Here is a 27,300-nt window from a genome sequence, read left to right as displayed (position 1 = left end):
GCGAAGTCAAGTTCCTCCCAAGTTTATCACATTTTAATATTAATCGCCCCAATTAGTTATTTCTTTATTGTCGCCAAATTATTTTTTTAAAATTAATTAATTTTAATTTTTCTCAGCTTTTAATAAATAAAAACAGTTGAAACTTTAGATTTTTCAATTGAAAAATATGTAGATTAATATGGTATAAAAAAATTCAAACCTTATAATTCAATATTTTTTCATCCTCACTTTAATTAAATAATAAAAAATAATAAATAGTTATTAAAAATTATTTTTTGCATGAAATTATCTTTGGGTAAATGAGTTTTATGAGTGGGTGCAATTTTTTTTTAATTGCTTCATTAGTTTTGAAAATATGACTGAAAACGCAAAAAGCGAAATTAACATTAAGGGGTACGAACTTTGAATCGCTCTCCTGACCAAACTATGGGGACCACATTTCCCAGATTGCGGCTACCCCCTATATTTTGAAGATAAGAAATCCAAATATGTAAAAAAAAATGCATGTTTATTCAGAGAAAGTACGTTTTTGTGTCTGATTTCGTAACTTAATTAATAGTTAATAGTTAATTAGCATATTTAAGATCACCCCCAGGAACCATTAAGATTGACACTTAGTTCGTGAAAATCCGATCAGTAGAACGAAAGTTATTTAGGGTGATTCGTTTTTTTTTTGCGGACTGTACATCGATATATGTGCACGCAAAGTATGTACTTATGTACAACTTACTTATGTACTTGTATAACTACATATTTTGTTAATACTTATGCGCATGTAATGCATGGATGTACAAAAAAATATTATATGCACAATGTACGCATGTACATACAACGTATACATGTACATAATTACAAGTAATGTACAAATACATGCGTACATTTAAATATATGTAATTACAATATGCACATACATTGTGCATACATTAAAAAAATTTATATGAGTAAAGTTATTAAAATTTGTTTTAAAATTTATTCTAAGGCATATGAAACTCGACCTCATATTTTTTAAAAAGCAAACGATAATTTTATTTTGAATTTCTAAATATTAATTCCACACATAAAATTTACCGTTTTTCTTACCATTTAAAAAATTTCTATGAATCATGCATTATTTTATAAAAAAAAAATCTGTATTGTCAAACATTTCATGAAAATACCTGAAAATAATTTTTTATTCGGAGAATTTCAAAACGATATAGAACAATTAAAGCTGAAAACAAAATTTAAATATCGTTTGATTTTGTCATTCAACTTGCTTGAGTCATTAAAAGTTAACTTACATGCATTTTATTTATTGTATTTTACACATATTTAGACGTAAATGTAATGTACATATGTATACGTGTAATGTAGGGAAGCATGTACAATGTATGTACATACATTCATGTATTGTATGTGCATATATAGTACATATGGATATGCATACATGGAACATACGTGTATTGTACATGTGTGGATACATTCATTGCACCATATGCATAGATAGGGATAGCATGCATGTACACATGTAAAATTTGTACGAGAGAATTATGCCCAATATATTTATGCACATATGCACTGTATATGTACACACATATGTACATTATATGTTCATTTCATCATATGTACATTATATGAATATAGATCTGTACGCTATATGTATATACATCTGTACAATATATGCATTTCAAATGTGTGTATGTACGTACGTTATGCATGTCGAATGTATGTATGAATATATGTAAAATATAAATACGCCCAATGTACATACAATCGTACACAAATGTATTATGCATATTTGGATACATACATTGAGCATGAACATATTATGTATATGTACATAAATACACTGGACATGCATATCATGTACATGTATACATACATATGTTGTACATCCTACAGATATACCTATGTTGTACATGCATACATATATTATACTGCTCATAAATAAATTGCACATGCATGCGAGGGACATACATTGTGCAGACAATGTATGTATGTTCGTACAAACACAAGTACTTGTATATACATGCGTACATGAACATAGATATACATTTTACATACACAAATATTTGCATAAAATGCATATATTCATTGTGTATAAATGTACATGTCTACATTGTTTGCACATACATACGTAATTATTATCTATATACATACGTACATATATTTTATACCTACAATATAAGTGTATGTACATGTGTGTGAAACTAAAATGTCTGAACATATGCACTAGATAAAATCATATGTACATACATTTTAGTTACATTCATTTGTACGTATACAAATGCGTACAAAATGCAGTACATGTTAATACGTGCAAAATGTATCATTATAAAATACATTCTACTATCTACTGTAAAATATAATCATTTATAAGAATACAATAGTCTTGTAATCGTGTATTTAGATTACATGTAATCAAATTACATGTAATTATGATTACATGTAATCATATATTTTGATTACTTGTAATCATAATTACTCGTAATCGTTTTCGTTGTGATTACTTGTAATCGCAATTACTTGGTATCATGATTACGAGTAATTGATTACTGTAATCAAAACTGTAATCATGATTACAGCTGTAATCAAAATTTTTTGAAAATTGTAATCATGATTACAAGTAATTGATTACTGTAATCGACTATGTAATCATGATTACAGCTGTAATTAAACTTTGTAATCACGATTACAAGTAATTGATTACTGTAATCAATATTGTAATCATGATTACAGCTGTAATCAAAATTTTTGAAAATTGTAATCATGATTACAAGTAATTGATTACTGTAATCAAAAAATGTAATCGATTACATTTTTGGCCAACTCTGCTAAATAATATATATTGATTCTTACTATGCTATGATTTTCAAAACAAGTTGGATAAAAATTTAAGTTTAGAAAGTTTTTAATCAATATTGTATCAGTTTCAAGAAGAAGAAAAATTCTAAACACTAACTCGGCCGATATTATTCGACCTTGTTTTGTAAGAGCAAAACATAAGCTGTTAAAAGTGAAAATTACACACAGTAACCAATCTAAAAAATAATAATATCTGTAATCCAGCCCCAACTGAATAATAATTATTAAAATAATTATAAAATAAATTATCAATAACCTATGAAATCAACTTTCAAATTAATATCTGAAAATAAGTTTTATGAAGTACACAAACGTTAAAATATTTTGCCTTCATTAAAAAGGATTTTTTTTTACTTTTTCAGAGGTACAATTTGAATAGGAAAAAATATTATATTTAATTTTTGTCATCAGTACAAATAAAAACTTTTTCAGCTGGAATAAAACGAAATTATTCCTTACACTTAATTTCAGATTATTATTTTTTACACTAAAACCCGTTTGTGACGTTTTATACATTGTCCTTTTTTTTTTACCTCTTACAGTTTCCAAAATAAAAATTTTCTTTTCCTTTTGAATTTTTTCCAGCTGTCTTAATAAAGAGTTGATGAGCAAAACTTTTCTGATCAAAACTTATTACTGTCTTTAAAATTCACACAAAAATTAGTCTGCGATTTTGAAGCTAAATTTCAGCAAATCTTTTTTAAACTTGCATATTCTCATAAAAATTTTTATTCAGATTACTTTCAGAATACTTTTCCTTTTCTGAAACTACTGTTCTGGTGCAAAATTTTTCAGTAAACCACATTTACATAATCGCAAAATAATCTCGATAACGACAAAAGAAGTATTTAAATAATGTGAAATTGTTGATGGTCTAATTTAAAAAACCAATCCAAATCAAACAAATTAAGCAAGCACATAATAAGCGTCGAAACTGAAGCATTTGCATTTAATAGAATTTTTTTTTTCAGTATTTTATTACAACAATGTTTTGTCCCGCAGTGGACTGATCGTTAAGACACGGTTCCCAGCAGATCACCGAAGTCAAGCATCACTGACTACGGTCAGTGTGCGGGTGGGTGACCACTTGGATCAGTCTGCGTAGGGACCGAGGGTGTGCGGTATAGGTCCTCGTTAAACTGTGCTACCGTAAAGTGCTCGACTTCGCGCGCAGGTTGTCGGCTACCGAAGCGGGGGTGCCATCCCCTCCGCAGAGGATCAAAATTGTGATGGCATGTCTTCGGATCATCCTCCGGGATGTTTCCCAGACCGTCGCCAATAGCCCAATGTGCAGCTCTAGTGCGACGTAAATTAACAACAACAACACAACAATGTTTTTGTAATCACCTTATCAAAGTATTGATCACGAAATAGTATGATGTAAAGTGGAATGCACTCGGTCTTCCATGTTAAACAACAAGTAGACGTTACAAACATTTAGAAGTACTTTTAATTTATTGTAAAATCTGTTCCAAGCAACCTCTCTTGAAAAATTTTTTTTTTTTATTAAAAAAAATAACAACTGATATAAAGTTTTAATACTGATTTGTATGGAAAATACGCTCTATAAACCATTACACACGCGAAACATTTCAAATAAAAACCACACGATATTCAATTTTTTCCAGTTTCATAAGCTTCTTGTCATAATTTCAAAACATCAATTTATTTAAACATCTCATAAAATATTGTATTAATATATTTTGCACCCAATAAAATCAAAGATCGTGAGACTTAAGGAATATTAAACGATGTAATGTACGCATTTAAAAGAGATTTTAACCTTATCGAAAATGTACTAATGTATTTTTAACGAGATCGTGAACTGAAGCCATTTATTCTTTTTCCAAAGATATTTCATTAAATATACTTTCTTGAAAATTAACTTTTATGAATTTCACTTTAGCTAAAAGCTATTCACGTTGTTTATCCTTTTATTTACTTTAGAGAAACTTCTCTTTAACGACATAAATTTGTGTTCTATACAGTAATGATATTTCTAAATGGAATCGATTAAAACCATACTTTCAAAAGTGCCTTACATCCCTTTTTTCAAATGTTTCATGAAAAAAAAAACAATGTTTCAACTAGTTTACAAAGTAAAAAAGAAAACCTGTTTAAGAATGTTTGCCCAAAATGGAATTACACCTATATACTAGCTTTCCAAACTAAAATACGGGCCATAATGCACCGATTTAAGGCTATCAGACCGGTAAGATCTTTTCGAATTAAAAGAAAATGGTCACATGTTCATCGACTCCTAGATTAGGATATCAGTTCGGAGACGCCTATACCCAAATTGGATTACATTTCTGCCAATTCAACTGTCAACCGTAATCGTTTCGCTATTCAGGTCGCCTCATATTTGTTTTCGAACAATTTGATGTTGCGTCTATAAGTCAACAAGGTGAGAGTATGATCTTTTTCCTTTTTCTCGTAACTTCTTTCATTACAATGTATTTTTTTAACAATATGTATTGAACGGAATTTGGATATTTATAACTTTATTATTGTACAGCATCAAGATAACATTTCCACCAAAAAAACCGTTTATATTTTGTAATATATTTCTTTAACTTTGAGTAACTATCTCAGATTAATTGATCCCAAGATAATATTGTCATCAAGACTTCCGAAGCTCAAACTAATATAGCAAGAGCATTTGTCAAAGAATTTAAATAATTTTTTTTCAATTTAGCGTAAATATGGTATCATTAAAGCAGCTGTTGTTGTTGTTAATTTACGTCGCACTAGAGCCGCACAATGGGCTATTGGTGACGGCCTGGGAAACATACCGGAGGATGATCCGAAGACATGCCATCGCAATTTTGATCCTCTGCGGAGGGGATGGCATCCCCGCTTCGGTAGCCCGACGACCTGCGCGTGAAGTCGAGCACTTTACGGTAGCACAATTTAACGAGGACCCATACCGCACACCCTCGGTCCCTACGCAGACTGATCCGAGTGGTCACCCACCCGCACACTGACCGTAGCCAGTGATGCTTGACTTCGGTGATCTGCTGTGAACCGTGTCTTAATGATCAGTCCACTGCGGGACATCATTAAAGCAGCAGTTTTATGTCGGTTTGGTTAACAATTATAGTATCGATTATTTTAATATTGACTTCAGTTTTAAAATTGCATCAAGCCCGTACCATCGTATTCATTGATAGAAACCTGTATTCATCGATAAGAAAATGTATGTTTATTCAGAGAAAGTACGTTTTCGTAACTGAAAACATCGTCTGCACTAATTAATTTGCTTTTTTGAGGTCAACCCCTTGAACCATTAAGATTGAGTCCTGAAACGTGAAGATCCGATCATTAAATCAAAAGTTATTCAAAATGGCGTTTAAAAAAACGGACAACAATATTTGATCTCGGGTTTTCGCGTTTTCAGGACATATTTTTAATGGTTCCCGGAATGACATCAATTATTTCATTTAAAAATAATAGAAAAATTTTTGAATTGTAAGATATATAATTTTTTGTATAAAATTTTTGCACACATTTTAAAGACAATGCATATGCAAATTTTTTGGACTCATTTTAAGGAATTTAATTTTGCATGGTAAATACAAATTTTGAGAGAAATCGAACGATTTTTAAAAAAAACTCATATTTTAAAATTTTGATTTTTCAGGAAGTATTCGGTCGATTTCGCTAAAATTTTGTATTTTGCCATGTAAAATTATATTCTTCCCAATGATGCAATAAATTGTATACCTTACAATTCCAGAATGTTTCAACTATTCTTAATTAAGATAATAAAAAATAATAAATATTTTCTAAAAAATATATTTTGCGTGGAATTATCTTTGCATAAACGAATTTTACAATTAACTGTGAAAAAAAAGCTTAATTCGCTTACAAAATTCTCTAGATATAGCCAAATACGCAAAAAGTAAAATTAACATTAAGGGCTTCAAACTTCGAAACGCTCTTCTGACCAAACTATTGAGATCATATTTCCCAGATTGCCACTACTCCCTATATTTTGGGGGTGAGAAATCCGAATCCAACGAAAAAGAGGTATGTTTATTCAGAGAAAGTACGTTTATGCGTCTCATTTCGTAACTTAAAGTATCGTTTGCAATTAATTAGCATATTTGAGGTCACGCCCTCGAGCCATTAAGATCAAAGCTCTAGAACGTGAAAATCCGATCATTAGATCAAAAGTTATTCAAAGTGGTCAATTTTTTTTAGCTCATTGTACATCACTGTGTATATCTGTCATTTTTGGAATTGTAAAGTATTTTATAGACAGTTTGTACATATTTTATGTTATGCATAGCCATGTTAGTTATTAGAGCCGCCCCAATGATTATGGAGAGTTCCACTTATTCTCCTTGTTTTCCCCTTTACTCGATCGTTTCTAGTTATCGAATTGTGATGGAACAAACATACAGTGTTTGCCAGCAGCAACAACTTATTAAAGCTTCATTTCATGATTTTAAAAATACAAATTAAATAATTGCTGAACTTCTGATTCCTTGTTTATAACAAACAAATGAGAATGAAAAACAATGATTAATTATGAAAAAAATAACCAATTCCACAAATTGAAAAGATTTATTTATTTATTTATTCATTTTCCTTTTTGTGATGAAGTAAGATTTATAATTGATTTAGATTACTTTTTCAGACTTCATAACCACAATAATGCCGTTGAAACTGCCAAATTGCTGCAATCAGACAAAAGGACAAAAAATGTTGAAAAATCATTTCTAACAACTTTTTTTTCACACCCTTTAATTGTATATATTCAACCATAAAAGACCTCTGTATAATTGTATGTTCAAAAACTAGATTTGAAATTCTATATTTGGGGGAGAAATGGCTTTCTCTAGAAGACAAAATTTGAGATTATCTTCTTCTTCTTCTTTCAAATCCCCATTTCTAGCCTAGCTAGACAAGGTCCATGAGATTGTTCACCTTCAAAAAGTCTAAAACAACTAAGGGTCTTTCAATAAGGTCTTGTTTTAAAAGACCGAGGCAGTCCAGTAAATGTTCAGGGGATGCCTGGGCCGAAGAGCACTTGGTACAGAGGGCAAAGCACTTTTCTCCTCCAGAGTACCTCAGTGATTTCAGGTGTCCACAGCGGAGACGTGTGATGGTTTGAGATTATTTAAACTTTTGATCTTTATTTCACACTTAAACTAAGAAATTATTGTGAAATTAGTATTGTAACAGCAATTATAATCTACAAAAAATTTGGAACTTTCTGACTGATAACCAGTTAGATAGTAAATTAGTCTTGAGAGTTTTTTTTCTATGAATAAATAATTGAATTTCATTTTTTTTAAAAAAATTAGTTTACTGTGTTAATATGCATATGTTCATAAAGCTTGCGTTGTCGTGCTTAGTTTCAATGAGAATTTATATAACACAAAATCAATTTTTAGTTTTGTGTTGTAAAGATCTTCGATTGTATGTATTTTAATTTGTTTTTTAAATCTATCAAGTAGATTAACTGTAATAAGTTGTCAAAGTCGGTGTTTTAATTTTTACAGGACAATACTACTATTGAAGAAACTATTTCGTAAACGACTGACAGCTATGTCGATAGCTATCACTTATTTACTACGAATAAAGCACTGAAAGTAGTATTTTTCACCATGGCGACTTACCATGTTTTCAACATAGAAATTTCAGCAGAAAGTAATCCTTCTTTCTCGTTACTAAGCAATTTGTGCTGAAATAAAAGTCTTCTTTTCTGAAAAGGCATTTTGCAAAATGTGGTGCAGTTATTAGATTAGTAGAACAACTAAAACTTTTGGGATCTTGAGATTCCCAAAATGGGTACACCAAATAATAAACAAAACAAGCAGGGATCATGACCCAATATAGTATGAACTCATATTGTGTAACTTCATACCTGAGAATCTTTTAACCAAAATTAGGCTTTTTTCTTACCCATTTTATTTTTTTCTGTGCAGGCAAACCAATCTTGCTGCTGTTAAAAAGATTTGTAAATGTTATATTAAAATTTGGGCAGATCTTAACTAACTTTTCATATCTAAATTAAGGGAATTCTTTTTCTGTGTAGGCAAAGCAATCTTACTAATGTTAAAGAGATTTGTAAATGCAATATTAAACTTTGGGCAGATCTTAGCTAACCTTTTGTATCTAAATTAAGAAAATTCTTTTTCTGTGTAGGCAAAGCAATCTTACTGATGTTAAAGGGATTTCTAAATGTTATATAAAATTTCGGGCCTATCTTAAATAACTTCTTATATCTAAATTAAGTGTATTCTTTTTTAAACTAAGACATTTGGAATATATATTGTTAACTATTAAAGTTACATTACAAAACATAATTGAATGAAACAAATTAGTCTTTAAATAACGGATAACTAAATAATTACTATGCAAAAAAATTTCATTGTTACCACGAATTCAAAATGCTACATAAAGTCAATAATAAAATTTATTTTATACTCACAGCAGAGCTAAATTATAAGCAATACCAAAGCTACGATTGTCTGTTTACATCATTTTAAATGGTTTTGTAAATAAAGCTTTTGATTACTAATTCTGACAATGTTTCAAAGTTAATAATAATTCCTATAGCATATTTATTTATAAGAATTTATTATGATTCTCTGCATTTTTTTTTTCATATAAGTAAAGAGTTTACTTTTAAGTAGCTTGAAAATCTAAGCTATATAATTATTATCCATATCAAAATCCTCCAGATAAAATATAAAGACATATTTCGGGTAGGTATTGGAACTGAAATGGCATGAAAAGCAAGAAAAAACATTTTTTCCTCAAAATCCTATTTATTCCAATATCGAGCCAACATTTACAATGCAAGAAACGGTAATAATAAAAACAGTTATTCATCTAGCGTCTGCTACGAGAAATACGTGGAGAGAAAAAAAAAGTTTAAACATCTAAACTCTTAAAAATACTTCTCGTTCTGCTATTCTCGTAAATAAAGTGAAATTTTCCGGGTATTTTTTTACATATATAAATATTTTTATTGTGTCTCTTATGAGTAAAAATATAGAAATGTGGAAATAAAAGAAACGGAAATATGAAGAAAGGTTACAACAAAATGTCTGAATATAAAGCCTGACAATATTTTTTTCTCCTTCAAAATATAAATTCAATGGATTTTTATGTTCTTTTTAACTAAATTCCTCACATTATTCTTATCAATAGAAGCCGTATTTGCTTGTTACCCCCTTTTTTGATAAGAATCTAAACATTCACTATGCAAATTATTTTGTAGTTTTGGAATATTACACATAAAAACAAAACTTAAAGGTTAAGTTTTCGGCGAGTCCAGAGAATTTAAGCTCCATTTAAAAACAACTATTTGAATATTTTATACGTAGTTTTCACAAAACGAATAACAAGATAAAGTCCAAAGATTCATTTTAAGAACCTTAAAACTATTCCTCTTACAGGTTTCGAAAAATGTTATCTAAATATTTGCTTTCGAACATGATGAGTAGAATTCTTTTGAAAAATATTCTTGGAAATATCTGTAAAATGATGCGGCGAGAAATATTCTAGTTTCTTTTTTCTTTTCTTTGTTGAAACATATTTGATATATCTCGGATATGACAGTATTGAATTTCAAATTTCTTTTTGTTGTTTGGATATACTTGAAAGCGGTTGATGCGATGTGATAGTAGTAGAAATCGCTAAAATATGCTAAATATATATATTACTTCCTCATATGAATGAAATTGCTTCACTTTCTCGGACAGAAAAAAAAAAGTTTTATTTGCGAAATGACTTCAAATGAAAAGATTTGGGCCTGAAACGAGTTTATTAGCTCTGCGTGAAGAAAACGTTCGTTTTATTATGAAAACTTAAAGTTGCAACAATTTATTTGACAATCAGTTTTCACTTTGCAATAAAACTGACAAAACTCTCAAGAAGGAAATATAAACTTATGAATTATGAAATTATGAAAATATTTTAAATGTCTCTGTTCTTAATTGATTTTCAGAATTCTTAATATCACCACGAAATGGACACAGTGAAAAATGGGCCTTTTCAATATTCGGGTAGACTATATTTGAGGGTGCCCCTTGATTCTCGCCACGTTGTGATCGCGGTTGATCGCCAAGCTGGGTGATGTTGAAACCAGAGTTGGCCGTTGATTACAGTAATCGATTACAACTGTAATTGATTACAGATAATTGCAGCTATGTAATCAATTACTTGTAATCGTGATTACAACATTCAAAAAATTTTGATTACAGCTGTAATCTTGATTACAATTTTGATTACAGTAATCAATTACTTGTAATCACGATTACAAGTAATCAATTACTTGTAATCGTGATTACAACTTTCAAAAAATTTTGATTACAGCTGTAATCATGATTACAATTTTGATTACAGTAATCAATTGCTTGTAATCATGATTCCAAGTAATTGCGATTACAAAGTAATCACAACAAAAACGATTACGAGTAATTATGATTACAAGTAATCAAAATATATGATTACATGTAATTTGATTACATGTAATTGTGATTACTTGTAATCAAACTATACGATTACAAGTTATTACGATTGTATACTATAGTCAAATTTTTTATGTAAGTATTCATGTGTTTACATATTTTTATGTACATAGAATGTACGCACGCATGAACGTACATTTTGCGATTCCTATACATACAATGTATGCACAAACGTTGTTTGTACGTACAATATTCATAATTATATTGTAATATACTTAATGCAATGCGCATAAGCTTAGTACATATAATTATGCATTTATGATACATTTACGCATGTATGTTAGTTTGTACAAAAAGGCAATGTTTTGTATCTTTGTATACATGGACAATGTATGTATGAACGTATATGAAAATAATGTTTATGCGTTTGCATGCTTTTATGTACTTAAGTACATATATTGTATAAATTTACGATAATAGCACGTATATACAATGTACGTATGTATATAAAATTTTACGTATTTACGTACAATATGTAAGAATGTTTTTTAAAGGTGAAATATTTGCAAATAGTTGCGTAAATAAAATGCGTACATGTATACATGCATATTTATATGTACATCGATATATGTGCACGCAAAGTATGTACTTATGTACAACTTACGTATGAACTTGTATAACTACATACTTTGTTAATACTTATGCTCATGTAATGCATGGATGTACACAAAGATAGTTATATGCACAATGTACGCATGTACATACAACGTATACATGTACATAATTACAAGTAATGTACAAATACATGCGTACATTTAAATATATGTAATTACAATATACACATACATTGTGCATACATTAAAAAAAATTATATGAGTAAAGTTATTAAAATTTGTTTTAAAATTTATTCTAAGGCATATGAAACTCGACCTCATATTTTTTAGAAAGCAAACGATAATTTTATTTTGAATTTCTAAATATTAATTCCACACATAAAATTTACCGTTTTTCTTACCATTTAAAAAATTTCTATGAATCATGCATTATTTTATAAAAAAAAATAAATCTGTATTGTCAAATATTTCATGAAAATACCTGAAAATAATTTTTAATTCAGAGAATTTCAAAATGATATAGAACAATTAAAGCTGAAAACTAAATTTAAATATCGCTTGATTTTGTCATTTAACTTGCTTGAGTCATTAAAACTTAACTTACATGCATTTTATTTATTGCATTGTACACATATTTAGACATAAATGTAATGTACATATGTATACGTGTAATGTATGTACGCATGTACAATGTATGTGCATACATTCATGTATTGTACGTTCATATATAGTACATATGGATATGCATACATGGAACATACGTGTATTGTATATGTGTGGATACATTCATTGGACATATATACATTGCACCATATGCATAGATATGGATAGCATGCATGTACACATGTAAAATTTGTTCGAAAGAATTATGCCCAATATATTTATGCACTTATGTACTGTATATGCACACACATATGTACATTATATGAACATTATATGAACATTATATGTTCATTTCATCATATGTACATTATATGAATATACATTTGTACGCTATATGTAAATACATCTGTACAATATATGCATCTCAAATGTGTGTATGTACGTACGTTATGCATGTCGAATGTATGTATGAATATATGTAAAATATAAATACGCCCAATGTACGTACAATCGTACACAAATGTATTATGCATATTTAGATGCATACATTGAGCATGAACATATTATGTATATGTACATAAATACACTGGACATGCATATCATGTACATGTATACATACATATATTGTACATCCTACAGGTATACCTATATTGTACATGCATACATATATTATACTGTTCATAAATAAATTGCACATGCATGCATGGGACATATATTGTACAGATAATGTATGTATGTTTCTTACAAACACAAGTACTTGTATATACATGCGTACATGAACATAGATATACATTTTACATACACAAATATTTGCATAAAATGCATATATTCATGGTGTATAAATGTACATGTCTACATTGTTTGCACATACATACGTAATTATTATCTATATACATACGTACATATATTTTATACCTACTGTGGGAAGAGTAGTTACAGACCATGTCAACCGTCATCTATGAAAAGGTACCCCGACATAGAGTCGAGTTAACATGTCTTATATACTAGTGAATTGTAGTTGTAATTTTGTAGTGGTAGATACGCTACAGTACTCCCCCACCAGAATTATATCTGCGATAGAATTCGATGAATGGATACCACTAGTTGAATCATTGCTGTTTTTGTGCGAAACCGGGAGAGCTGTATTAAGATCACCGTACTTTATGAGTGCTGAATGTGAGAGGTGTATTAACTTCACGGTCGTAGTCGCTCCTGTGTTGCCTTTAGCAGTCGAGTGTATGCAAGCCGGCGTTGTGGGTGTTTGAGAAGAGACTGAATAGCAACAGTGCGAGGAGGTGGATAATGTCACAGTCACAAGTAACAAGTCAACTGATCAATGTGGATCATCCATCGAAGTAGGCGTTACTGTCTAGGTAGGCGTGTTCATATCGAAGTGGGCGTTACTGCCAAGGTAGGCGTGTTCACATCACGTCCGAAGGTGACCAATGTGGGGAGAGGAGTAATCGACTATGTCAACCGTCATCTATGAAAAGGTACTCCGACATAGAGTCGAGTTAACATGTCTTATATACTAGTGAATTGTAGTTGTAATTTTGTAGTGGTAGATACGCTACACTACAATATACGTGTATGTACATGTGTGTAAAACTAAAATGTCTGAACATATGCACTAGATAAAATCATCTGTACATACATTTTAGTTACATTCATTTGTACGTATACAAATACGTACAAAATGCGGTACATGTTAATATGTGCAAAATGAATCATTATAAAATACATTTTACTATCTACTGTAAAATATAATCATTTATAAGAATACAATAGTCTTGTAATCGTGTATTTAGATTACATGTAATCATAATTACATGTAATCAAATTACATGTAATCAAATTACATGTGATCATATATCTTGATTACTTGTAATCATAATTGCTCATAATCGTTTTTGTTGTGATTACTTGTAATCGCAATTACTTGGAATCATGATTACAAGTAATTGATTACTGTAATCAAAATTGTAATCATGATTACAGCTGTAATCAAAATTTTTTGAAAGTTGCAATCATGATTTCAAGTAATTGATTACTGTAATCGACTATGTAATCATGATTACAGCTGTAATCAAACTTTGTAATCACGATTACAAGTAATTGATTACTGTAATCAATATTGTAATCATGATTACAGCTGTAATCAAAATTTTTGAAAATTGTAATCATGATTACAAGTAATTGATTACTGTAATCAATATTGCAATCATGATTACAGCTGTAATCAAAATTTTTGAAAATTGTAATCATGATTACAAGTAATTGATTACTGTAATCAAAAAATGTAATCGATTACATTTTTGGCCAACTCTGGTTGAAACCTAATCGTGATTCTGATTGGTTTAGATTTTAGCGTTATTTTTAAATGTTCAACGGTTGTAATTTCTGAGGTCCGTTAGTTCTACGTTGGATACCGGCTGGTAAGGTTACTTTTGAATCTGGCCAATAAGATCGAAAGTATGTGGGCAGTCATAAAATGGGATTTAAGGAAAAAATTTCACCGCTAGTCCGGCATTACAGACGCCATTTTCGATTCGTATTTCGTCGAATTTATGTGGCGATGGAGGTACACAGATTCTATTCATGATAAATTTAGACAGTATCTAACTGTTATTAGATAATTCTGTGCACCTTAATCTGAGAATATTCAAGCTTAATGAAGAAGTGAGTTGTTGTTGTTTTTTTCCTTTTCTTTCTGCGCCTACTCCATTAATTTTTGCTTCGATTCAAAATCCTTTTTATAGGATTTATTAATTTTGCTTATTTTAGGTTCATTGCAAACTTTATCCGATGTTTTGTTGAAATTTTTCAATGTTTTATTGAAATAAGATTATGTTCTGGCCGCCATTCCTGTTACCACGGTGTTCCGCACAAACAGGAACAGCGCCAAACATAAGTCGCCAATTTCGCACCCTCAAGTATATTTTTCCCCAATACTCAATTTAAATTTAACAACTTAACATGGAATTTCATACTTTTCTTTTATTTTTAAACAAAGTATAATCAATACGGGGCAAAATCTCGGTAATAGGTTACATATATTATCGATGTAACTTTTCGAGCATCTCTTAGTATTCAAAACACTAAACGATTAAGAAGGTTTTAAAAATCTAAATCGTGCAATATCGAATTAATACCATTATAATAAATTTATCGGACAACCTAGTAAAAAGAACAGTTGAACAATTTGAATTGAAAAGAACAGTTGAATTTAAATACATTTATAAAAAACTAATTTTAAAAAAAGTGTGCTAACTGACTTAGAGAAAGTGACAACATTGCGAAATTATTTGGATCCATTAATTTATTTTTTTAAAAGAAAACAATTTTCATAAGAGAAATTTACTTAACGAATCATATGCTGTGTCCATTTTTTTAATAACTATGTCCATTTTCTTAAGCGTGCTTTCGAGCTGCGTCCCGAATAAAAAGCTCAACAACATTACATTAAGTTAAGAAATCACTATTGTTTTTGAACACGTGTTTTGTGTAGATGCGTCCATGTGTGATCGCTACCCTTTGCGCTCCGATTACTTCCAAAATGCTGTTTGAATTAATATAACCACTAAATCCTTTAAAATACATAAAACAATATTTTATACAGTTTTTAAAATTCTTAAAGTAATGAGGTTACTTATTAATAAGGTATAAAAAAATTTCCATTTAGAGTAGTGACTGTTAATGGGGCATCAGAGGTAATAATAGGAGTTAAGAGGACGCCATACCAAGGGAGAAACATTTTGTTGCAAATTATCTTTCACCTCCATGATTGATTTAAAATGCAAAAGAAGGGAAAAAAATGAATGCAGGCATATCTAGAGTGAGCTATAAAGTTTCAATTGCTGAAAAAATAATTAAAATATTAAAATGCATGGAAATTATGAGAAGAGAACTTATCAATTGCGTAATCCTAAGTTATAGTTTCATAATTTATTTCTACTTGATACGTTAAAAATTTCTCTTCAGTATTTGAAATTTCATGGCTTACTCTACGTTTGTCTGAACTAACTTTTTCTGTACTTAAAATTTTAAATTTGTCATGGAGATGAAAGAGAATTCGCGACGAAAAATTTCTCCCGTTGTATAGAGTCCTCTTAACACTCCTAAACATTTAATTCATGACATGCATTATGTCACAGATGCACCATCAATTTGTAACAAACAACGAGTCACATTATTATTTTAAATGAGCATTTCCATACAATTGGGAAACATAAAAATAAAAAGTTGTGTTTTATTTATTCTGATTAATGCATACCACGTTTTTCGTACCTAATTCTTCTATCCTAAAAAAGGATGGGATGTACTATGTGCAACGTAGACTGATGCAAAAAATTACGTGAATAATGCTGACATATAATACAGGTACGGACATAGTAATTATTATAATTTTGAAGTAACTTCAAATCTGATAACTACCCATTAATAAGCAATCAATGTTTCCCCATGATTTAATAATTCTGTTGATACTTCAATAATCATTTTTGTTGAAACAGAAATATTTTTAAGGAAAATAATTAAAAAACATGATTAAAATTAAGAAACTTATAACCATCATTATAAATTATGGTTATATAAATGTACAATATTAAATATTAGTCATTTAATAAAACTGTTGTATTAAATAAGATTAAAATTAACCAGTAATTTATTATTATTTAATTAATATATATTATACTCATAAGATATAATATAAATAATTAAAGCGAAATTTTTATAAAGCTTTTCCCCCTTGAAAAGAAATGAAACAAAATTTGCAAAACCAACTGCAATTATGTAATGTTTTTAGAAAAATTTTCATAACTTTACCTATTGAAGCCATTCATTATTAAACTAAATATCGTTCATTTATTTTTGTTTGTAATGAGGAACAAATTTTTTTTTACATGAATATTAAACTATTTTCCTTAACTGTTTATATTATAAGTAATTAGACGACATAAATGCATCTGAAAATTTAATAGAAGGATGAAGAGTCTTTATTTAATATTTCTTAAAAATAGATCCTGCTAAATCAGGGCATATTTATTATTAGTTTATTATTACGTATATTACTGATTGTATTTAACTTCCGTGTGTTTCATCCATGCATCCATAAAATATCAAAATTCAATAAGAAATTAATTTAAAGATGTCCCGAATACATTATTTATATAGCATCGTATATTATTATATCGTATACTTATATAGCATCGCATTATTTATATAGCATTATTTAATAGCATCGAATTAAAAGAAAAAAGTCCTTCGCTCTATAAATTATAAAAAATTATTTTAACTTTTAAAACATTTTTTCAAAATTAAAATTTGGAGCATATGTCACGCAAAATGATTTCAAAAATGTATGCTTACATAAATAAAAGTAAGTGGTAGAATTTTAATAGCATTTTATGAAAAAAAATGTTTTTTTTTAATTTAAAGTGTGCATTTTAAGATATAAATGTTGAAATCGTTACGTGTGCCATTTATTTTAGGCCTTATATGAGAAAAAAAAATTAATTTATTCTAAACTCTTGCAACTTTAGGGATATTATGAGCAATTAATTACTGTCATTCATTAATATCTCTTTAAATTTCTTTTTTATAGAAAACTTTGTATATAAATTACCTTGAATATGGTTTTTTAGAATAATTAAAATTCTAGCATGTAAATACATATTATTAGATATTTGAAATAAAAATTTTGTTTTTAAGACTTTCAAGATCCATTCTCCCCTTAAAAAACGAAAGTATTTTTTTGATTACAAAAAGAAAAGTTTGTTGGCTATTCAGGAGGTCAACAAACGTAACCACAAAAAAATAATAAAAATAAAAGTGTTGGGGTTATTATCCTTCACCTTCAGAAATACCTTACTTGTTAGTAGAATTTTTATGAAAGCTCTTAGAATCAAAATTTTTCTTCGGATGCGAGGAGGGAAATTTACGATTCCAAATAATCTCATAGTTTTCGGAATCTTGAAGTTCAAAGAACGCAATGGGTCAAAAAATATGGCTGTGTGGGGAGAGGGGGGTAAGAAAATATTGGAGAAATAAACTACGGAAGGAAGGGAGGATGATTTCGCTTTTTTCTGAAGTATTTGTTGTCCTAATCATTACGGTCGGGCGGTTTTGTTCCTTGAAATGTGACATCAACGAACTTGTCAACAAAGAGAGGAAACAAAGGGAAAAGGGCTTATAAAAAAAGACTACTACCACAGAACAACATGATAATATCGAGTGCCTCTCTTCCAACGCCTCGTAATGAAATTTCAAGTAAGTAAGATTTGAATTTTCTTTTATTGAATGAAAGGGTGGCGTATTTTTTTTTTAAATAAATTAGCATTATTTTGGTGGATCATTCATTTGATTTGATTTTAATAGCGCACTATTGTGAGTTGATATATAGTGGGAAACGGTCAGAAAAACTGGTTCGACGTTGTAGTACAACAAGGTACAAATTTACTGTAAATTTGATTAAGGTGTTAAATAGAACCAACAGTTTCCACTTAAGTTGGACCCTATACTATCGTATCATCAAGATTTGCTCAGAATGGCAACCAATTAATAAGATTGCAACAAATGTAATCATAGTTCATCACGCTACGAAATTTTTAAGAGTGTAATTACCGTATGGTAATTGGAAAATCCGGCTATTTGGCAGTTTGCCGTCGTTTTGCAGTGCTCCATGCTGATTGGAAAAGTCTCCATTACTTTTCTATACTGTCTGGTTTTAAGTATTTTAGGTTTATTACAATCAGCTCATATGCCTTTAGGCTGATTATAAAATAAGTTAAGGATTTTCAATCAGTCTAAATCTGTTTAGGCTGAAAGCAATGAAAAATTTACAGAATTAACTCACTTATATTTATTTGGTGCTTTATAAGAAAATTAAAGAAAAAACGTTCTTTTTATCTTTATTTTAAGAGTTGAAATGATTCACAACTACTTCACACTGGTGCTAGTTTAAATTTTAAATTATTCTTTTTGTTTGAATTACCTTTTAATAATCCTTTGCTTCTCGCAGCTTATTCAAATCAGTATTCATTTCTCTGGGACTGATTGTAAAAAAGTTAACATAAGCCAAGCTATCTGAGTTTTGAATAATTTATTTTATTATCAGCCTAAGAATCAGTAGGTACATTGCAATAAGTCTGAATGCCAGTCGGAATAACTAAAAAACTCTGGAGATATTCCAAATTCTTCAAACAAAGCAAAATGATCGCAACCTTTTTTTAAGAGAAGGATTGATTTTGATTATTTCTAAATGGGATTTACTGTGGAAGCGGATAATTTAAATGATGAGAATGTGTTCACTTTCAGTGAAAAAAATTCCATGATTATAATAGAATTATATACCTATAATACCATGATTATAATACAATAGATTCCCCATGTATTATAATAGAAATAGCTTGTTTATATATTAAGCATAGGTATATATTTATATTTATTATTAAGAAGCCAAATATTTTCTTCAATAGATGATTTCAACTGACGCTTAACTTATGCAGTGTAGAGTAGATGCTTTTTAAAATAAATTCCAAAGAAAGAATAATTTAAAATTTAAACTTACTCTAGAAAAATGAGCAGTGAATAATTTTTATTGTCAAAAAAAAGGTGAAACAACACTTTTAACTAAAGTAAAACAACAGTGTCGAAAATATTATCCAAACCTTATATTTATTTGTATTTTGATAATTTTACTAAACAAACTTGTACGACTGAACGTGCTTCTGAAAATTTTGCATTCCTAATTACTGTTTGCAATTTAATCACAGAAATGTAAAAGAAAATCTAACAAATTATTATTGAAGATAATGAGATGCACTTGCATAATCTGATTGTTATTACCGAGACTTTGAGATACACTTTCTTTAGAAATGTTAAAGTTATTGCATACGTAATCATAATTTTGCGAAATTTATCTACAAAAATTTATATGCTGTATTTAAATAGTAATATAACTTGCGACATATACATTTATTTATTTAAGTAGGTAACACTGTTGACATAATTTTTTTACTCTACTAGGAAGCCCTCTCACCAATTCCCATAACTGCTTCTCATTCACCATTTTTCGTCCTCCATAAAAGTCCCCCTTTTTTACAGAAACGCCTAACATTTTATAGATAAAATATACAACTGTTGTAGCTTAAGGTAAGACCATTTTATTAATATATTAATCGTAAGGAAATGAGTGTATTTAAAAATAAATCAACTGTAGTTGGAAAAAAAATTTAACTCAGAAATACAGATTTTGTAACTCAATACAAAATTAGTAAGTAGTAAATTTACTCATCAACGAGGCTTATCTCATGTTAAATTAGAAAACGGTTTTTATTTCTCTTGAATTATTTTTTTTAAAATTCAACTAAATGTTAAGATTTATATCTGGCAATAAATAATTTCTGTCCCTTCATTTTGTTTTTGTTGCTTTAACACTTTAGATTAGAAATCTCAAGAACGATAAATAAATTTCCTGATAACAATGGATAAATAGTCCAAATTTAGAGCAAAAAAGTGAGTCAAGATAACGTAAAAAAGAATTGCAAAGACAAATTGGACTTTTGAAAAAAAACTTACGTTTACAATTAAAAATAGCCCGTTCGTCACGTAAATTTTAACTGCGCAGTTACATTTCTGTGAGTTTCAGAGTGACCCTCATAATATTTTTAAGACAAATTAAGCACATAATAATACCCAAACTAATCGTCAAATGTTATTTTTCATTCTGTTTAACCCCTTGAACATTTTTGTAACCCTAAATTATTCAAGTCTTTTAAGTGCGCAGGAAAAGTTCAAGAAAAAAAGTACCTAAAATTGCTATAACTTTGACACAAGTTGAAATTTTGAAGGGAAAAAAATACTAATTCATGAAAAAAAGGGCTCCTTCATTAAGTTTAACTTTGCATTTGCATTTATGTGATTTGAAAAGTAGGTATTTGTCACAAGCTTAACAGTTAATAATTTCCGAACTAATAATCGAATGTCAAATTTCATCACACTCCCTGTACCTTATTTTCAACTTTCTAAATGTGAAAGCTTTTGTTACGAAAAATAAAATGTAACGTAAGATTGAACACTCAAAACAGCGTCACTTTAAATATTTTAGTACAAATAATCTCTTTTAAAAAAAATAATAAACGAGATTTCGCCAAATGAAGTCTCTTGCAGGAAATGGAATCAAAAGAAATGAATTAAAAATAAATTATTAGGCTAATAAAATCCAAGAAAAATATTTTCATGTAAAATATGGAAAGAAGTACACATTGCTAACTCTTGAGAGAAATGTAATAATTTAACACCATATGAGACATAACTTTAATTAAAGTTGATTGATTACATTGATTTGTTGAGTTATTATATTGGTACGAATGAATTCATTTAAAGAAAATTATGTTCTTTAACTCATTAAAACACGAATATGTAAAATTTTTATGATTAATGTTTATAAGTTTGTAGAAGCATAATAACGTTATGAATTTTCTTTCTGATACAAAACATAACAAATAACAAATACAGGAGATTAGTGCATTACTAAGTTTAAAGTTTGAAGCAGATTTGTTGATCGATATTATAGTATGACGTTCCATTATTATGATACACAACTAAACTCATTGCTTTAAAATTCTGTTCTACGTTAATGAAGTTTAAAAAAATTACTACTTTTAATTTTAAAATGCACAACATTTTCACTGAAAGTCAACATTATTTTTATAATTACTTAGTGTCTTCTATTGCGTGTTCTTCAATGCAATAAAATGTTTTAAAGCTTTGACCATAAAAGGCATATTTCTACAGCTATGACCAAAATATTTTTGCTTTCGAGTACTTTTTAGAGAAGAAAAAAAGTGCTTTTATTTTTCCTACATTATGAAATTTTTCAAAAATATGCAAGAAACACTCAATGAGCTCATTCTCTCTTCAGTACACCATTGGGTCCCTGTGCTTAACTTAATTTAGAGAGCTATGAAAAATTAAATATCTAACTTAATATCAAGAGTAATGTAGCAATATTTTACCCAAATAAAAAAGAGAGCACAAAACCTTTAAAAAAAACTCTAAAATTCCTTAAGCGTTTTGATTCAAAATACCGCAGTTTTATTAATAAAAAGAAAAGTTTTTGTTGTGTTATTCTTTCCTTAAGAATTCTTAAGGAAAATTCCTTTAGATTTCCTTAATAAAAATGGTGGAATTTTGTGTTTAAACATTAAAGAATTTCTAGAGTTTGCTGGGTTTTTTTCTTTTAAACCTTAGTGCTGAAATTTTTTCAGAAGTCTTTACGTAAATTTAAAATAGTTAATATAAGCATTTTGAAAAATAATATAAACTCTTTAAAAACAGCTAATGTAAACATTTCGAGTAAATTCACTTCAAATTATAATAATCTTGTGTTAGTTGCTTAAAAATGTCATCACTTATTAAAATCTCCATCTGAATTTCTTACTAAGATCAAGAAAGATTTAACACTTTTAAAAATGTTCAACTAGTTTTGAGTTTAAACATACATAAAAATAAACGACAAATACGACAAATGACGGAATGCGCAACCTAACAAACCCTAAAAATAATTTCAAAATTAAGTATGCCGAGGAAACGGCCCTACATTTGAAAAGACAAGTCAATGAAATATCGCTGTTAACGAGACAACCCTTTGTCGACGAAATGACTTGTAGTCGAAACGATCCTATCGACGAAGACCCAGTCGACGGAACAACTCTGTCGACAAAATGGCACTATCAACGAAGCGACCCAGTCGACTGAAATGACCTGTCGACGAAATGACCTAGTCAATGAAATGATCTGTCGATGAAGTCGTGTCAATGAAATGGTCTGTTGATAAAGTGATTGCTACCGAAATGAATGCGACTGTTTTCTTCTGTTGATTTTTTTTTCTGATTCTATTTTTTATAGCAAAAAATATATATTTAGCACGGTTTAGATGAATTCTTCTTAAGAGGAAATCTTGAACATTTACATTCTTAAGAAAAAATAACGCGAACCATTTTCACATAATTCGAACAATTATCAAGAATGAAATGAAAGTAATAACTAAATAAAGCAAATTCAATTTAAAATTTAAATACCACTTTTTTCAATTACTCTTTTATATTTATAGTTAATTACTATTAATAATGCTTTTGTTTGATAACTTAATTTCTTCTTATCATGAGTGATTAATATGCACATAAATAACATTTAAATACAGAAGTTAAAAGCTTAACAAAAAATCTGAAATATGCTTCATAACGTCGTACTTTGCTTCTGAATTACATGTAGAATAATGTTAAAGCGTGACCTGCAACAAGGGAGAGTAGGGAAATTCGATGAAATTTGACATTTTGTAACAAAACTGATGGTAGAATCTAAAGATATTGAAAAATAAGATATGTTGTCATTTATAAGCAGCCACTCATCGGCTTTTCCAATTTTTTTCGGCGATAGAACCCTAATTGATCTACTTATTTTTTTGTGGATCCCCCACTTTAGTTTATCGAATATATTGGCTAAAAAATCATCGTTATACAACAAAGTTCAACATTAAACATGAGTATAGAAATTGGTTATTCAACAATCTATAAAGAAACTTTCTTTTCTGCATTTTCTCCGAGTACTGTAGATGTCATACATATTTTAATTATATTTTCTGCAATGGCGCGTGGTTTCCGAATAATTTCAGGATTGGTCAATCCTGAAATGTTACAGGAAGGATGTTCTTGTTACCTTTTCATTGTAGATTTTTGCACATTCCAAATAAGTTCAACTTTCTGAACTCCTGAATATCTTTCACGGAGCCCTGGGATTCCGCGGAACACCTTTTGCGAGCCACTATTCTGTGGTACAGGGATCGAGTAAAATCTGACAGTTATAAGCTAACCTTGAATACGTTTTCATACCTCTTCTTGCTATTTAACGATATTGCACTAAGTTTCAGCCAATACTCTACTTCTCTCTGTTCTTCCCTCAAGGGCTTAGAAAAATTAGGAAAATTCGGTAATCGACTTCGTATTGATAACCAATTTAATGTTATTGTTTTCCTAAACTAATTTCAATAATCGAGCGATAGATTATTTCGTAATAATCAACTGCCCACTATATTTTAGCTTATTAACTAGCATTAGCATTAAAAATTAGAATTTCTGAGAAATTCAAACATTAGCATTTATTATTCCTACAAATAAAGACCACAATGTATTTTTTTTTTCATTTTCTCTAAAACTGTTTTACCTATTTAGAACTACTGGCTACGAAAATTAATTTTGTTTCATTATTGTAATGTTCATCAAAATGTATAACTCTTCTAAAATTAATTTTGACACACAGTAATTATATACATATTTGTGATGTGGAATAAATTAGTTTTAAACTGTCATTGGTTATTTTTTTTTCTTTACACACATAACAATTCTGTTTTTTATTTACTTTACTTGCATAATTATTATAATACTCCTAATTCTTTCAGGTTGTAAAATGGCTCCTTCTTGCTGTATTTCTGAAGGTCTCTTCATCATTTCCTACATACAAAGGTGTTTTATATGGTTATTTCAATCCAGAAATTTCTGTTAGAATTGGAAAGCAAATGCCACCACACAATGAGCCTGATGCGGTGCTCATAAATGTTGGTGGAAATCAGCCAAGGGGTCAACCAGGATACGGACCTCCAAGTGGACCAAACCCTTTTGGACCTCCAAATAGACCGGGAATATTCAATCAACCAGGTACCCCATGGACATTCGGACAACCGGGAACACCTGGCGTATTTGGACAGCCTGGTTTCCCTGGAACATTTGGTGGACCAAATGGACATCCTGATCTAGCGCAACCAGGCAGCCCAGGTGTAAATCCGACTGTTTTTGGATTTCCTGGAAACCCTGGAGTCTATGGTCAACCAGGTAATCCTGGAGTCTACGGACATCCAAATAATCCTGGAATTTATGGACAGCCAGGTAATCCAGGAGTTTTTGGACAACCAGGTAATCCAAACATCTATGGGCAGCCCGGTGTATTTAATCCACCAGAAGGACCCAATACTTTCGGATCTCCTGATGAACCAGGAGTATTCTTAAATAATCCAAATAAGTTTGGAAACCCAGGTGGATCAAATGGATTCGGTGGAATTCCAGGACCAGTTCAGCCTGGTTCGTTTGTACCCGGAATGAATCCTAATAATATTTTGCCAAGAAGATTTGTTCCAGGAGAATTCATGCCTGAAAATGCAGGGGGAGTTCCACGAAGAGGAATCTTTCCTCCAACAGATAAAGACCCACCTAGATCCGGAAATTATCCGAACAGACGTAATGGGGGACGTGAAGTATATGATGACCCGGCTGCTGAATTTTTTCCAATCATAGACAGGACATCTTGAAGACACTAGATGGTATATTTTTTTTAATTGGGAGAACAATATTTTGTTGGTGGAGAACAAATTTTATGGATTACAGGGAAAAAGCTGGAGTGTTCCTAAATACTGAAATATTATTCCCTTATTTTAGAGACTTATAAGAAAAAACGATGTAAAAATGACGACAAATTATCTTTTCTACATTTTTATTCTACTTTTATTTATTCGTGTTTATATTTTAAATAAATCTTTTAAGTTTTTAAATTTCATTTAATTTATTTATTTTGGTACTCTCTAAAATCAATAAGAATAATTTAGAAACAAAAAAAAAGAATTCATTACTTAATTTATCGTTAAATTTTTGTGTTTTACTATTTTATGTTTTTTATGACAAAATTCCTCTATTTTAAAATCATTCCCCGATAAGTTTTACTTTGTTTTCTGATATTATAATTTAAGCAATGGTGCCTACATGGCAAAATTGAACAATAGGGCAACGCTATTGCAAAATGAGTAAAAATTTATCAATTAAAGGATACAATTACAAAAACAATTTTAATCAGTACTTGCAAAATATAATTAGAGCCGATGCTACTGATCGAGAATTCTGGAATTTTCGTAACGTCATTGTTGTAATCTCAAATTGAAAAACAACCAGGTTTGATTTCTTTAACAACTAGAGGGCTCCGCCCCCTGCTCGCTGACGCTCGCCAACCCCCGGAGAATTGCTTCGCAATTCTTGCTTGGTTTGCTTCGCAAAACCAAGAATGCTTTGATTTCATATATTTCAATATTAAACTGAATATTAACTGTTATCATCGAAAAGAATTAATTTTCTTAAATGCAGAATAAGCAGTGTGTCAATATCAATGTCACTTTTTTTCGTTGACTACAGTTCCTTCTATGTCCTATTTGTTCTCTAAATGAGCCAAAATTGTCAGAAATTAACATCAATGTGCAGATATAATCTTAATATGCACTAAAAGTGGCAAACGCAAATGATGAATTGTATACACGGATATTTTGCCTAAATAATTTTGCTTCTTGCTCATCAGAAAGAAGTAAGTTTTTCAAAAATAAAGGATATTCATGCAGCGGAGGTATATGTATGTTATCATTATGGCAGCAAGAATTAACAGAGCGCCCTTTTGCAGAAGCAAATCTCAAAGCTCCACAATAACTGCATTTTGAAAACATTTTGCCAAGACTATGTTTTACCACTTTGATAGGTAACAATTTCGATAAATTACCAGCAAACTCATGTTGTTTTGATTTTAAAATAGGTGGATTAGGATTTTGGTCCATATCATTGTCAACATTGCGAAAGCGAATTGGTACAGTGTGCATTCCAACCACATTTTCTGTATTTACAGGTCTGGTTTGATGTGGGCAAATGAAAGTCGATGTTGTTGCGACTGTGTAGCAATTACACACATTCTCTTTTAGCTCAACCTTTGTTAGTTTAACTTTT

The 27,300-nt window shown here is 29.6% G+C and overlaps 1 protein-coding gene across 1 annotated transcript; it reads left to right on the top strand.

Moving 5' to 3' along the window:
- Positions 1–18,612: 18,612 nt before the first annotated feature.
- On the top strand, positions 18,613–25,967 carry LOC107450183 (uncharacterized). Its single transcript, XM_016065929.5, has 2 exons — positions 18,613–18,760; positions 24,951–25,967. Exons 1-2 carry the CDS (start codon positions 18,749–18,751, stop codon positions 25,851–25,853), a joined length of 915 nt encoding a protein of 304 aa, XP_015921415.3. The 5' UTR covers positions 18,613–18,748; the 3' UTR covers positions 25,854–25,967.
- The last annotated feature ends 1,333 nt before the right edge of the window (positions 25,968–27,300 follow it).

This window comes from Parasteatoda tepidariorum, chromosome 1, assembly GCF_982258835.1.
Source record: "Parasteatoda tepidariorum strain Cologne lab strain chromosome 1, Ptep-v5.0, whole genome shotgun sequence".
Taxonomy (NCBI): Eukaryota; Metazoa; Arthropoda; class Arachnida; order Araneae; family Theridiidae; genus Parasteatoda; species Parasteatoda tepidariorum.
This window is presented reverse-complemented; position numbering and strand designations above follow the sequence as displayed.